Consider the following 15,578-nt stretch of genomic DNA (forward strand, 5'->3'; position numbering starts at 1 on the left):
CCCTTATATACAAAGTCCAGAAACATACAACATAAAAGAAAAACTATATTTCTGACATTTCTGAAATGTTTTTAAGTAGCATATAGCAGTTCCAGATTTTAAATTTCAAAAAGTCTGTCCCATTTCAGCAAAAAGTTTGCTTTATGTATAAGTTAGTTAAAGAGTTCCCGCATCAAAAAAAGTTTTCACAAAGTGAAATTTTTATCAATTTGGGAAAAAAAGTGTGACTTTAAAATGTACATTTATAGAAATTGGTGGGATTTAAAGTCAGGCAGTAAGCCACAAAGATGCTTAATGGGATGTTACACAGAGTAGTACTGTACTGAAAACGATACATTTTAAACATGTTATGCAAATCAAAAATCTGAAAAGTGTGGTGTGTGTTAGCATTTAGCCCTCCTGATTCGAGGCTTTGCAGCAACAGCTAACATTCTTCACCAGCTTTGCAAACTGTTTGTAGAAAAGCTCCAGCTCAGGCAGGCTGGTGTCTGTGAACATCAACTTCCAAGCTTTTCTACAAATTCTCAGCTGGATTTAGGTCTGGACTTTGACTAGGCCATTCAAACAAATCAACAGGCTCTGATCTAAACCATCTTCCTGTAGCTCTGGATGTTTCCTTAAGCCAGTTTGGATGTGACTCACTGTCCTCTAAGTAGTCCTCCTCCTCATCTTCCTTCCTCATCCTGCGTTTGGTCTCTTCATCGTAGATGTAGCCCAGGATGTTGGCGGGGCTCTCGCTGTCTGAGTGACAGAGCTCACTCAGCCTGGTGCCGATGGCCTGCACAGAAGGACACAGTTAGTGGAGGCGGATGGACCAGCAGCCCGGTTTGATCCTGTTTAACTCACATCTCCCCACTGGCAGAAATGCTTGGCAGCGTTCCACTGCAGCTTCTGGTTCCTCTTGTTGCCCACTATTGGTGAGCGGCCCCTGGACAAGCCCTTCTTGGTGATGTTGACATGGTGGCCCTTCATCCACTCTGGCCAGTTGCCACGGTTGCAGCGGTGGACGAACCTGGCACACTCCAGGAACAGGGAAGCGCGAGCCACAACTGGAGCCTCCTAACAGCAGAGAGACATTTAAAATTGATTGAACAGAACTGGTCTGGCTTGCTTTTATTTTTTTAATTTTTAATTAAGTTGTCTTAATTTTTGTTCTACTGATCTGATTAATGATAGGCCAGCATGAGCAGCCTCCGCTGGCAAATGAGAAGGAGGCTACTAATTAACTAAGGAGGCATGCTAGCATGCTAGCTTTGGATAAGCTAGCATGCCTAGACTGGTTACCTAGGACTGCTTCGTTCTTCTTTAAAGGAAACTTTATCAAAGAACATGGTTCTCATACAATAGTCATCATACATTAGATGCATTGAGGTGTTCTTGTCACAGTTACTGTAGACCAACGTGACTCCAAGTAGAAACATGATGGATAGGAGATGAAGTTGGTTTCTGAGGGCAATAGGGCCACTCTACCCATTTTTTTTTTATTATCAATATAAACATGTTTTGACCAATCAACTATAAAATATGTACCATAAAGAATTATAGGTTCAAACTGTTCAAATAGCAGAGCATATTATGCAATTTATTTATGGCAATACATTTATATATACATTTCCAAAAAGGTCTACTTACATTTTTGATTTCACAAAAAATAAGGCCTTATAAAACAAATTGAACTCATTCTTAAAATGTATAACATTTGGGCTCATTTTAAAGAAGCAACATTTATGTGCATAATGTCTGGCTAATAAAATATTCATATTAAAGTTAATAAACACCAAATTTGATATCTTGGATTGTTATATCTGTTAAATGGATCCATGAATGTTCAATAACAAATAAAATAAAGGTTTTACTAGTCAAAAACTAGGTTTCAATGTGCTTTCAATGTAAAATATTCCTGTAAATGTTTGAGCAGTCGCATTAAAGGTTTTAAATTAAAGCAAATTAAAGATGCTGAAGGTAGTGGAAAAATTAGGTGGAATAGCCCTTTAGCCATCTGCTGAATCCGAAGTGTTAATCAGAAGCCAATTTCAGTATACAGTAAATGTATGCTTGATGTCACGTTGGATTATCTAATGTATGACAGATATTATATTTTTCTTAATAAAGTTTTCTGAATAGAAGGTAACACAGGCATACTGGTCACTAGTGCTCTCCTCACTTTTCATTGGCAGCCGCTCAGTATTCTAATCAGAAGCTGGCTTTCAATGGATATTACCTCCTTTGACAAATTTTGATTATTTTCAGAAGCATGTACCAAGTCTAGAGCAGCAGCAAGGATGGAGGCATCAGGAATGGTTCCCGGCTCGCAGCAGTTGAGGAGGAACTGGAAGCGCTTCATCCCCTGCCGGATGGCGCCCAGGTTGACCACGTTCTTGTTCTTCATGGCCTCCTGACTGGCCGCTAAGCGCTCTTGGAAACCATGAGGTCCTGGAAAACGGGGCGCAGATGGAAGGTGCTGGAACAGCAAGTCGCGTTTCACAGGAAAACTGCAAAACTGGTCTCACTTTATATGAAGTAACGTGGCCTTCCAGCACATTGAACACGAATGAAAACATGAGCGAGAGAAAACAGCCACGGGCTGAGCTGACACATGAACTCCGTTTCCTTTTCTGCTTCAACTTGCTGCCAAATGACGCAAAGACAATAGCTTCAACGGCAGATCAAGTGTGAGCGCAGCCCTACAGAGATAAAGCTGTATGCAGACGACACTGTCGTTTAGCTAGCAGCTGGAAAATACCACCACAACGTCACCACAGAAGAGACAGAGGGAGCACTGACAGTGTCATGCTAGAGCTGGCATGGAGATGCTCGGCAGCAGGGAGATGCTCTCCAACAGATGATTTATTAGAGACAACGTCCAGGTTCACCAGGAGGAAACAACACAAGGCACTTCGGACAAATTGCACTCAGGTTCTGGGTCATCTTGGGATTTAAAGGGCGACTTATTGTGGAAGGAGTCGTGCCTGAGTGTTGTGGTTTTGCACAAAAAGTTTCAAAAAGTCAAAAACACTTTATGTACTCAATAATTATTAGACATTTAGAAAAAACATTTCCTGAATTACATCATTTTACTTCAAAACTAAATGGGTAACATTTAGAAATAATTACAACTAATAACCAGTATTTTGGTATGATATATACCAGGTATTAAACCCAAACAAAACTTTTTGGAAACTTCCTGGATGGGAAACTATTTAAGGAATTAACTTGGGACCAATACGGAACGCAGTAAACCCCAAATGGGGCCAATGTTTTTAGACCCTTTCCAAACCATCTTGGCTTCACATGTAGCCCAGTAGCTAACTGCCCTATCTATCTCCATTCAGGTGTCTTTACTTAATGGATGTTGTCTCTCTTTCCCAGATGAGACCCTTTCATATGCAACTAATTATTGGACCCAGGCAGGCTGTGTTTTGTTCCCAGATGTGGCCAGCTTCCATTCTCGTTAAACTCATACAAGGAAGGCCATCTGGGAACCCACAACTAATCCCATATGGGGCCCATTTCCAGCCCAAATGAGCCAGACTCAAACTATTAACATACAACTAATGAATTGCAAACCATTTTAAATGGAGCCAATGCAGGTTAGTTAATCTCTTATGCCCCCATTATTGTTGTTTTATTGTTCACAACCTTCTGGAAACTTTTTGTAGCAAAACGTCTTAGAAACATGATCCAAACATTGATGAGCTCAGAAGGTTCGGTTCAGCAGCTGTCCAGGAGACACGGGACAACAGATGGCCAAAGACAGGACGAGACAGGACACCACTGAGACAGGACAGAGAGCACGCAGAGACAAAAGCAGGATGGAGCGTGGGACACCCCAGGGTGGGGGAGGTCTACCATCTTTCTCTTCTGTGTGGTGAAGCTTGGATGGATTCCTCCTGCCAGACCTCCATTTACCGAGCCGCTTGAAGAAATTCTCCTCCTCGTCCCTGCCGTACTCCGGCCCCGCAGCGCCCCCTTCAGACAGCTTCACCGCGCTCGTGAACTTCACCTGAAACGTGAAACATGTTACGAAGTGTGCTTCCGGCTACAGCTAGGAGCTCCTCAGGGAGGCTGACCTTTGAACTCTGACGGATGAAGGAGAGCCGGTCCACTGAGCTGATGTCCAGCAGGTCCTCCACACCGTCGGTCAGCCCAGACAGGGAGGAGCGTTTCAGCCAGTTTCCTGGACCAATCAGGACAATAAAGCAACTAAAACAACCTTTATGAAACACTTTCAGCTTAATGCACATAAGCATGCAGGGTCCAACAAACAGGATTTACACAGAGTTTGAACTGAAAACATGAATTTACTTAAATAAGGTCTTTTGAGGAGGGAATTTTTGCTAATTATCAGTGGTGTTTCGCACTGAAGCCCATTGCGTAAGACATAAAGTTGACAAAAATGAACTCCCGGTCTGGAGCAGCGTGCACACATGGGACACAGACGAAGACAGACAAACGGGACAAAGAGAAGGTGAAAACATTGCATGAGGATGGATACGCATCCACATACGTAGGACAGAGCGAGTGATGGGGAGGTGGGTGGTCCTACGGCATACTAAGGCACACAGAGAGACACAAAGCAGATTGAAGAGATGAAGTGACCCAACCTCTCAGGATGAACGAACGTTGGACACAAAGCACATATATCAGATTGAGATATGGTCATGGAAATGAAGAAGACTTGGTAATTAGCCACAAGATAAAACTGAGCTGTTTAGAGATGGTTTTACGTTGATTAGACTCACCAATCGGTAGTTTGAGTTTCTTGCGGAGCGAGATGCGTCGGGATCTGGATCGGGAGCGTCGGTCGGTGGTGGTGCCAGAGTGTGCGGTGGTACACTCTGAGGTGTCCTGCTCCGACTGGCTGCTGGTGTCACTGGCGGCGCTCTGCGACTTAAACATCTTCCTCCAGAAGTCCTTCCTGCCAAGCAGAGCGCCCGGGATCTGTTCATCGCTAGCGGCACAAAGAGGAAAGGCAGTAAGGGGAGGGTGTGAATACCTAAGTACCAAAACGGCAACAACATGACACAAAGGGGAGCACAGACAGTTTGAAATGGCAGCTGGGATCAACAGAGATGATGTTTCATGGGGATGCTGTGATCTGGACACTCACTGTTCGGGGGTCTGGGGGGGTCTACTGGAGATGCAGCTGCGACACTCATCTGCAGCACTGGACACCTGACCCTTCTCCCCGGACACACCCGCCTCAGACCTGCACGCACACACACACATACCAACACAGCCCACTTGAGTAAGGCGCCAAATGAGTTCATTTGATGCAGCGAGGAGCAGGTCAGGACAAGCAACCGCAGAATGGAGCTGAACTGATCGGGTAAGGCCTCATAACGGTTCAGATGCCAACAGTTCAGTAGGTCTTAGGTGTTTCTGCTGCAGCAGGTGAAACGATGATTGTACCACCGCCAGATTTCTCTTTGGATAGGACATTAAATTCAAAGGGGTTCATTGTTGTTGCTTCTCCCAAAGGTTCAACCTTGGTTTCAACAAACCGTAGCACATTCTTCCATGAAGTTCGGTTAGGTTTTCCAGCCCTGGAAAGAGGCATTTCTTCTTCTGTTGCCATATTCCTCAGTAGAATACATTAGATTGTTGTCACATGTCGAACAAGATGGTCCTAGAGCGTTTTCAACATTTTGAAATCTTTTCACCTGTCTACTCTTTTTATCATATCAAAATTGTGCCATATTTCCCATCTGTTGATGACTGTTTGTCAAAGGCTGTCCCTGGTTTCCAGTCCCTCTCAGGATTTAAAGGCATATTCAAGGGTGTTTGGTTTCCAAACTTTTTTGCTCTATAAAAATGATGTGATTATGTTGGTGTCTTCAAGCCAAAGCCATCCAGGAGCACACGAACAGTTTGTAGCCAAGTGGGAACCATGAGAGGAAGCCTCTTCAAGGTTGAGACAATCAGATGGAGGTGGACTGTCCCCTCTGGGTCAGCCAGAGATGGATAGACAACTTTGGGTCTGTCATGGTGTCCAAAATGTTGAGCAAAAAAGGCAACGCTTTCGATCTTTGGGTCATGAGATGTGGATCACATGAGGATGACCATGAACGCCTCACCTTGGAGGTGTAATGTTGGCTTACATCTTGGACTTGTTTATCCTACAATACCCCTAAAGGTAAGCAGGGGACATTACACAGGTCATAGTTTGACATCTTTTTAGAGTCTGCTTAAAAACTTTTTCTTGTCTTTTTAAGTTGAGTTTATTGCACTTAAGGACAGCATATGAGACAATGTTACCCGAGAAAACAATGTGACCATTGTTTTGAACAATGGCTTTCTAGCTCAAAACCAATTTGCAAACCCAGTCCTTGATTGGACTTTTTTGTTTTAAATCCAACAATAACTTGTTTTTCGGTCTCTTCTTTTTGACATAAGACTTTTGTCATCAAACAGGGTCCAACAAATTCTGGAAAAAGCACAGGGCCAGAGCTAAACAACAAATTTCCCTTGTGTTTTAGCCACTTCACATAACCGGCTATTAAGCTTTGCCAGAATTATCTGCTGTAACTGGACTAAATATTGTTACCACTAAAGAGTATTACTCACTGGGTATTTATGTGGCGCTGCTGGTGTAGTCAAGTAATGTGGCAAACAAAGAGGACTTTCTCAAGTGTTTAGCCACAATATTTTGAGAATGATAGCATCAAATCATTCACTCAGACAAGATGGTGACAAGACATGAGGAAAAATAACCAAGCAGTGATGAGAAACAGTCACTGTGATTGAATACACAGAGGTTTGTTTACATTTACAGGCAAGACAGCGGGTCAGGCATTGATTAGAGAAAACACGATGACTCTCAGAATGACTCCAGCCAGTGATTGGCCACTACCTTCTTACTCCGTACTGTTTGCCGTCATCCTTCTCGTCGGGTTTCTTGGTGGCAGTCACCTTCTCGGCGCTGTCCAGGAGCGCGCTCAGCGCCACCCTGCGGAACACGTTTCCATGGGCCTCTTTTATAAACTGAACCAGCTGGCGGATGTCACAGTACAGACCCTGCAAAGGCAAATTAAGAGTGAGATCGATGTGTGAATGAGAAACCGTTTTGGAGAACGGAGCTACATTCAGGCAGATATTCGTTGTTTATTCACATCCATACAGATCAGGATGAATTCTCTGCAGCTATCCTCTCTGGACTTTATCAAAGTATCGGTTTCAGCCTGTGGCACCTTTTTATTGCAGTTCAGACTAAAGCCTTCCTTAACATAAACTAGTCATCGTTGTATTACTATTTATGAACCATAAATAACATCCTTCTTTGTGGAATCCGTGCTTCCATAAAGAAGCATAGACTTGACATCAGTCAAATGAAGCTATAAAGCTTCATACGCTAGCTGTATTATTTTTATTTTTGAAGCATTTACACTAACATATGAACTAACAGGAGCCCTTTAGTCGAAATATCGGTTTATATACCCTTACATTAAAGAAAATAATGTGATACTGAACTAATATTATGGAAGATGGGTGGGTCTAAATTAATTAATCTTTGGAAGGACCTGGCCTCTCATTAATGGCAAAGATTGGAAGGCTAGTCTTTAGATTTATTCCAGCCATTACCTGAGCTTATGTTGTCTAGCAACAACAGCGCTAAACTTAAGCTATTAAAAAGGGAGCTCTAAATCTTGCATCTTTATTATTTATTCAATTTTAAATGACTAATGCTGGTTTAAATGTTCATGTTAGCTAATTGTAGCATATTAGCTAATATGTTCACTCATTTGTTAATATGGTGTTGCAAGCCAATATGCTAAAAACRTCTAAACAAATGGTGGCCAATGTGCTAATGAGCCCATTTTAGCTAATGTGGTAATGTTTGCCTCTTAGTTAATGTTAGCATGTTACGAAGACTAGCTAAAGGTAGTGTAGTATTGAAGACTATTTCTGCTATTTGGGACAGCAGGCTACAATGAAAATTGTMATCTTCAKCTGATAATTTTAACTCTAACAAAACTATTTACATTTTGATTCATTCCTCCAGACAAAGCRGRGGAAGAATAGCYGCTAAAAGCTGTGTTACTTACTGAAGCTGAAGCTAACTTGGGTGCAATACCTGGTATACATAGGAGCTAAAGCTAGCTTGTCCAGTTAATGTCACAATGAATACAAATCAACTTAACAGAATTTTCACTTTTCAAAATAATAAAAAATKAGTTCAAGTGTGCAGCATTGTTAACAGTTTCTAGTTTTAAACACATCTTTCATATTTTCTGTAAGACAACTTTAGTGCTACTTGGTGGGGAAACCAATACAGCAAGTTGATGAAGTTACAACAAAAACCAATAATGTTTGTATGTTTTCTGTTGAAGTGCTTTGTGTTGGAGTATTTATCTTGGAAGAATAATTAGTCAARTAATTTAAATAAATAATTTAACRTCACATATTCTGCTATACCAACAAATAAMAAATTTAGCTAAAAATTMAAATTGAATTTGACATTGGTCTTTTGATAAGGCGATACATAAAAGCAAAGCAGTGGTTCGTACCTTGATTGTTTCAGTCGGTACTAAGTGGTCTGTTTATGGAAAATAAGATCCGATTATACACTGTGATCACCGAGTAAAGCAGTAAGTCAGGATCTTTCTGTTCATTCATGATAAAACCAGTAGWGATGGACTTCCCGTCCCACTCACCAGGTTTTCTGGGCTGTGCAGCTCGTGTGTGGTYGAGGCACAGCGGGTGATGAGGGACTTGAACATGCAGCCCACCACCACTGCCTCCATGTTCTGCGCCAGCGACTTGTTGTCCCCCGTGGCGAAGTTGTTGCCGAAGCCCGCCTTGTCTGGAAGCAGCAGGAAGGCAGGAGAGACCGGGGATGATACAGGAGCCGGTTCAGTCGGCGGGATGGGAGTGGGAGAGGGACAATACTGACCAGCTGGAGTTGTGAGCCCATACAACAGAAAGGAGGCAAGGGCAAAGGAAAGGGGTTCGTAAAGCATATGGGGGAGAAGCAAAATCAAAAGGATTCTGGGTAGGGGATACATGCAAGTGACTAAGGCCTGCTTTAAACAGAGTAGGGGGCTTATTGTCTGGGTCCAGTTAGATGAAACTGCAAAAAAAGCCAGATTCAACACACACAGGTGTAAGTTTAGGAGTTGCAGGCGAGTTTGTCACTTTCGGACAGAGTGAGGGGTGCAGCGATGAAAGCGGTGTCTAGGGAAGGGTCTGATTGGGTGAGTAAAATCATCTTATTGCTTATGTTGACTGTTATTAATCATTAATCGTGTGTATCTACCGATGTTTCTTTTTTTCGCCCTCCTGGACCTCTCACCTGCACTGCCGTACTCTGCAAGAGAAAAGAGGCGGGGCACAAGTTGATTGACATCAGGCCGGCACAGACATGTAAGGTGGTCTCAGAAAGGACATGGCACCCCACCTCCACCAGGAGGCGACCCCAAGATGCACACAAGTCAAAAATAAAACACACAACAAAAGAAACCGAACAAGGTGCCCTGGTCACTTTCCATCAATCAAACACTCATTGCTTCAGCAACTTGCCAACTGTGGAGTATTTTGTACTAAATGACAGTACCATGTACAAAATACTTGAAAATTTCAGCGCAAAACTGGAAAACTGGCATGTTCAATGTGTCTCATAGCCACCATTAGAGCAGCAATGCAATGGGAGAAGCTTCCAATTGGCAAGTGTACAGAATGGATGAGTGAGTAAGGAAGTCAGGATTCGGCTAGTTGAAGTGGATGAAGAAAAAGTAAGCAGGAGGAAAACATCAAAAACATGTCAAGCAAAGACAAGAGGATGGAGGAGAGGGGGAAGACAGATACACACACAGACACAGGTAGGGCTGGAATGCAAAGTCAAGGTGCAGGGTGGGACAGCAGGGTCAAACATTTAGCTTTGTTCACTCCTAGTATGCTAGCTGTTATTGAGGCCCGTCTAAAGGGACAAATACTAATTTCATCACTGTTACTTCTAGAGTAATCTGTCTTCCAGAAACTGAAATCTGAGACCAGTTTAGCTTACATGCTACTTTGGCATAATACCAAAAATCTGGCGAAGGAGAGTGGTCTCTTTTTTTCTAAATCTTCAGGAAAAGCTTATCTTAATGTTTACAATGTTTATGCTTTTTTTTTTTTGCTCTTTATATACCTTAAACATTTAAATACCCTGAGATAATTCTTGTTTCAAACTTTACAAACAAACAAAAATATTATTAGCAATTTTATGTATCAGAGTAGTATCTGATAAAATTGTTACATTTTAAAGAAGTCCTTGTTTAAGCTATGATTATTTTTAATGGTGGTGTAGCTGTTAGCCAAGCTAATTGGTCCAAAGCTTTACACACTGTTGCCATTTGCTAATGCAGCATTGTATTTTTTTTTTCAGAAACCCTTAAGCTCAGCTTAATATCACACTCCCTAATGTGCCATTTTATGTTGTGTTGTAAATATTTCTAATGTCTAAGTTTGGAATATTTTTTAAAAACTTTTCATGTAGCGAGGATTATTTAAAATTKTACACACTTTGGGTTTATGCTAACATTAGCATTTCTACAATATTATTCTGGGGTCTTTTTCTCTTACACATTAAAAAAAACTTTCAGATTTAAAAAATACTTTAGTGTATTTTTTAAATCCATTTTCTGTAGTAGATAGTTTGCTATCCTCAAATTGAGGTAGGCTATATGTTAATGTTGCAATATCCAATGTTTAATTAAAGCCTGTATTCTGTAAACGTACRTGCATATGCCTTATCCAGATTTGCCTATGGCTAAAACTTGTAATAAAATGAAATCAAGTTATATATGTTAAACTTTACCAAAAAAAATAAAAATAATCAGGCCCCAGCTAGGCTGTATGCTTATCACCATATTTTAATAACTTTTTTTTTGTTCCAAGCCTTACTTTAAGAAGTCAGTCTCACTTTAAAAAGTCATTTGTGAGGATTTTTTATGCCTTAGCTTAATTTTTTCCACATCTACTTTCCACTCAAAAGCTAATGTTAGCCTAAGATCTAGCATTAGCATATTTGTCTTAATGTGATGAGCAATTTTCTGTAAGAAATGAATATATTTGTTGCAGAAATATATCTGCATGCTTTTATAACTTGCTAGAACACCAGGTATTTTTTTAAAATAATTAGCTCTTGAAAAGCTGAATGTGAATGGGAATGCATCATTTTTGCYGTTATTGGGTGCTAAGAAGTTAGCAAACTAAACTTGATGGTAAGCATGCTAACATGCCTGCTAAACTGTAGCATGTTAACATGTGAGCATGTTTTCATTCCTGACTTTTTGCAGCAAATCCTGCATATGTGTTCTGCGTTAAAGTAATGGTAGAAAAATAATGTCACATTAATATTTGTGCTGCTCAATTTTATCCAGTTTCTGCATCTGGAATCAAGACTGATGCAAACGTTTTGAGGGCTTGCATCCCACTCAGATACTCCACATACTTACTGTCAGTAATGGGCTCCATGCAGAAGCCCAGCAGTGCGTGCAGGAAATCCACAATGTTATTGAGGGAGTCTTTGTTGACATACTCGCGCATTGTTTGGCGAAACTGCACTTTGTCCAGCTTATACAGATTAGTCAGGCAGTTCTGGGCCTGCAATGAAAGATAAAATATACAATAATCATAAAGAACTGTGGGAATATCAAGCATCAAGTGTTTTCCATGTTCATAGGGAAATAATCAGCTGAGATCAAGTGTCCAACCTGCATCCTGAGGCGGTCTCCTGACAGTCCTCGGTGGCCCTCCCCGCAGCCGTAAGCGCAGCCCAGAGACTTGACTATCTTGATCAGCATGGTGAGAGCCAGGCGGTGGGTGCTGAAACCAGAACCCTCTTCCTCCTGATGAAGAAAACAAAGTCAGGCTTTCTCCCAGAAAACTTGCTATGCCCCTCAGTAGTGGTGCTAAGCCAGTCATCCAGTGGCCCACCGTGTTTTTGAGGTGAAAGACGTTCAAAGTAGACTGKAACACTGAAAATTTCACCAGGTGCACTGCAAAAACACAAAATCTTACCAAATATTTTTGCCCAGTTTATAATACAAATATCTTAATACACTTGAAATAAGACAGAACTAACTTACAAGTAGCTTTTCTGCAAGACATAGGAGCTTGTTTTAAGTCAATAATTTCCTAATATTGATTAAAAAAAAGTTCTTGTTCCATTGGCAGATTATTTCACTAATAACATGGAAAAATGTTTTTGTTATAAATGAATTTATCTGCCAATGGAACTAGAACTTTTTCATCAATATTAAGGAATTATATTTTGCTGAAAAGCTACTTGTAAGTTTGTTTTTATTGCAAACTAACTATATTTGCAATAGAAACTGGACAAAAAACACTTGACAAGATTTTGTGTTTTTGCAGCGTAATTATGCGTTATTGGAAGACATTACTGACAATACCTAAACACCAACAATAAAGTCTTAAAAAAAGGGAAACATAAAAAAAATAAAATAAGTAAAACCCTGCTTAGCCTGGCAAATAAAGCCTGGTGGCCTGCCAGGCTTATAATCCTCTGGAAGTGTTTGAGATTAAAATCTACAGAATAAACTCTGAACTCACCTTTTTATCATTCTCTTTGTTATTCTTGACGTCATCCTTGCTCCCCTGCCCGCTGCCTCCGCCGCTCCCCCCTCCTCCACCTCCGTCTCCACCCCCTCCGGCTCCTGGAAGVGGGCCACCGCCCTGGGCGCCACCTGCCAGGCTCTGGCCGGCCGGGTCTTTGGCCCGGGCCTCCTGGTTCTCCTTGTTGTCCGGCTTGGACAGTTTCTTGCCCATGCCGGGGACGACGCCCAGCTGCAGCAGGCAGTCGATGATGTTGAGCGCCACGTCGCAGATCCTGGAGCTGATGTCATGGGCGAGGACGGCGTAGAGCGCCCGCAGCACAGCCTGGTGCGGGAAAAGGTAAAGTGCATTATGCCGCTTGACGGAGCCGTCAGGAGATGCGTTCAGGGTCCGGCTAGTTCCCCACCGTTAGGTCCAGCATGCCGTTCTTCAGCACGAAGTTGTTGGTGCCCTCAATGTTYTCGCCCTCCTCCAGGCAGGAGTAGTTGATGCAGGAGTCGGTGAGGCTGCGGGGCAGGTTGGTGCAGGCCAGCGGCTCCACGGGGATTTCGGGCGCAGCGGACGGGTTGCACAGCTTCTTCATGTGCTCGGTGAAGAAGTCGGCGTAGCCCACGTTGAAGGAGGCCACCGTGGTGTTGAACGCCGCCATGGTGATGGTGGAGATCTGAGATCGCACTTCATAAAAACAGTTCAGTGTTTTAATGCAAATCTACCAATTCATAAAGCATGACATCCCCAAAAAGGTTTTCCTTCGACTGAATTTTCCCCCATTCTCTTCCATTTTTAATAATTACCAAAGCATATGACACGTAAGTGGCCATCTTTTTTTTAATAAAAATTGAAAAAAAAAAATACCTAATTAACAAATCAACAGTAATAAGTGATCAGTACCTTCTGCTCTACTTACTATTCCCSTTATTTATTTATAACTTCTATTATTTTTATAAACCCCACAAAATTTCACAAGCTGAAAATTAAAAGTTAAAGGGAATAGGAAGAAACTTCTAAWCAGTCCATTTAACTTTTTTGGCCGACAAAAACATGTAAGTAACTTGAACTTCAAATTCTGGCCAGTTAGAGACAGTTATTGGAATTTTTATTGATATTTATGTCCTATTTTTGAGAGCTACAAACCTCTTTACTTATTTTTATTTTCCTTTTAAATCAAAGTCATCAAATCTCACAAAACATAAATAATCGTGCTGGTAAATTAACCATGTTTAACAAATTTCAGGTTGCATCAAGGTGCCTGATATGTTGAAAAAAATGTGGTCTTTTTTCTTGTTAGCATTTATTATCGCTTGATGAGTTACATGGTTATGATGATAAAAAAACAGATTGAGAAAAACATTTTAYTMATTAATTTTYCTGTTATTTATTTATAACTTCTATAAATAAACATCTAARGGTTTCCATAGATTCTCATGGTAYAGAAACAAAAACAACAAAAATAGGTGATCAGTGAAGTTGTTTTCTGCTTCAGACCAGGTTCTGAGTGTCGCTCTGCGTCTAAAACCAGGCCTGCTATCTGTGTGTGTTTGTCTCAATAATAACTGTGTTATGTAACCCGGCAGAGACAGAAACATCCGCCATCTTCTAACAGATCTAATTAACRGCGAAACAACACGACTCCTGGACTCTGTTTCTTAATAAACCATGACATGTTTATTAACGGTTTCCGCCGGTAGCTCCTCCCTCTTTAGCCCCGTTATCCCGGCTCACCTTCCTTCACCGTGTTGTCGCTGTGGCTGTTGGAGTGGTCRGGCATGTCTCTGAGCAGGGAGTGGTGGGAGTGGGAGTGCTTGGCGCTCAGGCTGTCRGCGTCAGCAGCTGTGTCCGTGCTGCCTCTGCGTGTGAATTTACCTGGAAAGGAAAGGAAACACGAGGGGATTCACACGCCGTTTTTGAAGAAAAACCTGAACAGCAGATGCTGCTGGAGGCTAGATGAGCTGGAAAATCTCAATCTGTGTAACTGCAGCTCACAAACAGCASTATATCACCTCCTCTGCTATTACAATTTCCTTTCAAAATAAACAAGCCAGCAATTTTGAAAACCTTCTGGTTCAAATCATTTAATCTCCTTTCCTTTGAGCTTTTATTKTAGGTTACTGAAGTAACTGGAGTGTTAAAYGTTTCRTCTWATTTAAGGTTTCAACTGTAAGAACTAAGACTTGAACAAGTCAGTTACCCTGAACAGAAACACTGGAGGAGAATGTGACTGGAGGTCAGCAGCGTCGTGACCTACCCATGATGGTGGCCTGCCAGCCGCCGCGGTCCAGAGCCCGCCGCTCGTCGCCCAGGCCCGAGAAGCTTCCGAAGGAGAAGGTGCTGCGTGTGGGCGAGACGTCCAGGTGGTCGTCATGCAGCAGGAAGGGGACGCCCATGCGCCGCTGCCGCTTCTTCCCGGCGTGATGGAAGGGAATGGAGCCCTTCCTCTCCCGGTCCTCCCGCCGGTTCTTGAACTGCAGCACAACCAGAAGTCTTTAGTTGTGCTGCTAAAGACTACAGAGCCCTGCTATAGGGTCAAACTAGGGCGCTGACCTTCTTGAAGATGTTCATGCCCAGGTCAGAGGACAGGTCTGGGACGGCCTGTCGGCGCAGGTTTGTGAGGGAAACCTTGGCAAAAGTCTCGGTGCTCAGAGATTTGCCCTCTTCGTTGCACTTCAGACTCATATCCTTACAGCAAAGCAAAGCCTCAGTCAATCAAGTTGTTGTTAAATCTGACGATGGTGAGTGGCTGCTGTTGCTACCTGGGTCTTGTGGGTGTTGACCAGCGAGGGCGTGGCAGCCACCATGGAGCTGCTGCGAGGGCGGGGCAGCGGGGTGACCAGGGGTTCCGGGTTGCGTTCCGGTCTCTCCTCCATGATCTGCCTCAGGCGCTGCAGGTAGTACATCAGGGCCCAGTGCACGCCCTCCTCCGTCCAGTGGGGCTGCAGCAGGCAGCGCAGCACCGCCACGTCGAAGTAGGTGGCGTACCGGGCGCGGTGCGCCAGAGACGCCGGCAGACCAGCGGGAGCTGA

The 15,578-nt window shown here is 42.6% G+C and overlaps 1 protein-coding gene across 1 annotated transcript in view; it reads right to left on the minus strand.

The window, feature by feature from the left end:
* Window positions 1–15,578, minus strand: part of unc80 (unc-80 homolog (C. elegans)) — a 45,556-nt gene that overhangs the window by 22,898 nt on the left and 7,080 nt on the right. Inside the window, exons 13-29 of the mRNA XM_017308976.1 lie at window positions 15,309–15,574; window positions 15,100–15,234; window positions 14,804–15,020; window positions 14,281–14,421; window positions 12,965–13,233; window positions 12,556–12,882; window positions 11,697–11,831; window positions 11,439–11,586; window positions 8,655–8,803; window positions 6,854–7,017; window positions 5,111–5,209; window positions 4,743–4,951; window positions 4,071–4,183; window positions 3,910–4,003; window positions 2,261–2,433; window positions 847–1,059; window positions 643–778 (exon numbers count right to left, since the gene is read on the minus strand). Of these exons, the coding sequence (XP_017164465.1) occupies window positions 643–778; window positions 847–1,059; window positions 2,261–2,433; window positions 3,910–4,003; window positions 4,071–4,183; window positions 4,743–4,951; window positions 5,111–5,209; window positions 6,854–7,017; window positions 8,655–8,803; window positions 11,439–11,586; window positions 11,697–11,831; window positions 12,556–12,882; window positions 12,965–13,233; window positions 14,281–14,421; window positions 14,804–15,020; window positions 15,100–15,234; window positions 15,309–15,574 (2,988 nt within the window). The remainder of the gene's footprint in view (window positions 1–642; window positions 779–846; window positions 1,060–2,260; window positions 2,434–3,909; window positions 4,004–4,070; window positions 4,184–4,742; window positions 4,952–5,110; window positions 5,210–6,853; window positions 7,018–8,654; window positions 8,804–11,438; window positions 11,587–11,696; window positions 11,832–12,555; window positions 12,883–12,964; window positions 13,234–14,280; window positions 14,422–14,803; window positions 15,021–15,099; window positions 15,235–15,308; window positions 15,575–15,578) is intronic.

Source organism: Poecilia reticulata, linkage group LG2, assembly GCF_000633615.1.
Source record: "Poecilia reticulata strain Guanapo linkage group LG2, Guppy_female_1.0+MT, whole genome shotgun sequence".
In the NCBI taxonomy this organism is placed as follows: Eukaryota; Metazoa; Chordata; class Actinopteri; order Cyprinodontiformes; family Poeciliidae; genus Poecilia; species Poecilia reticulata.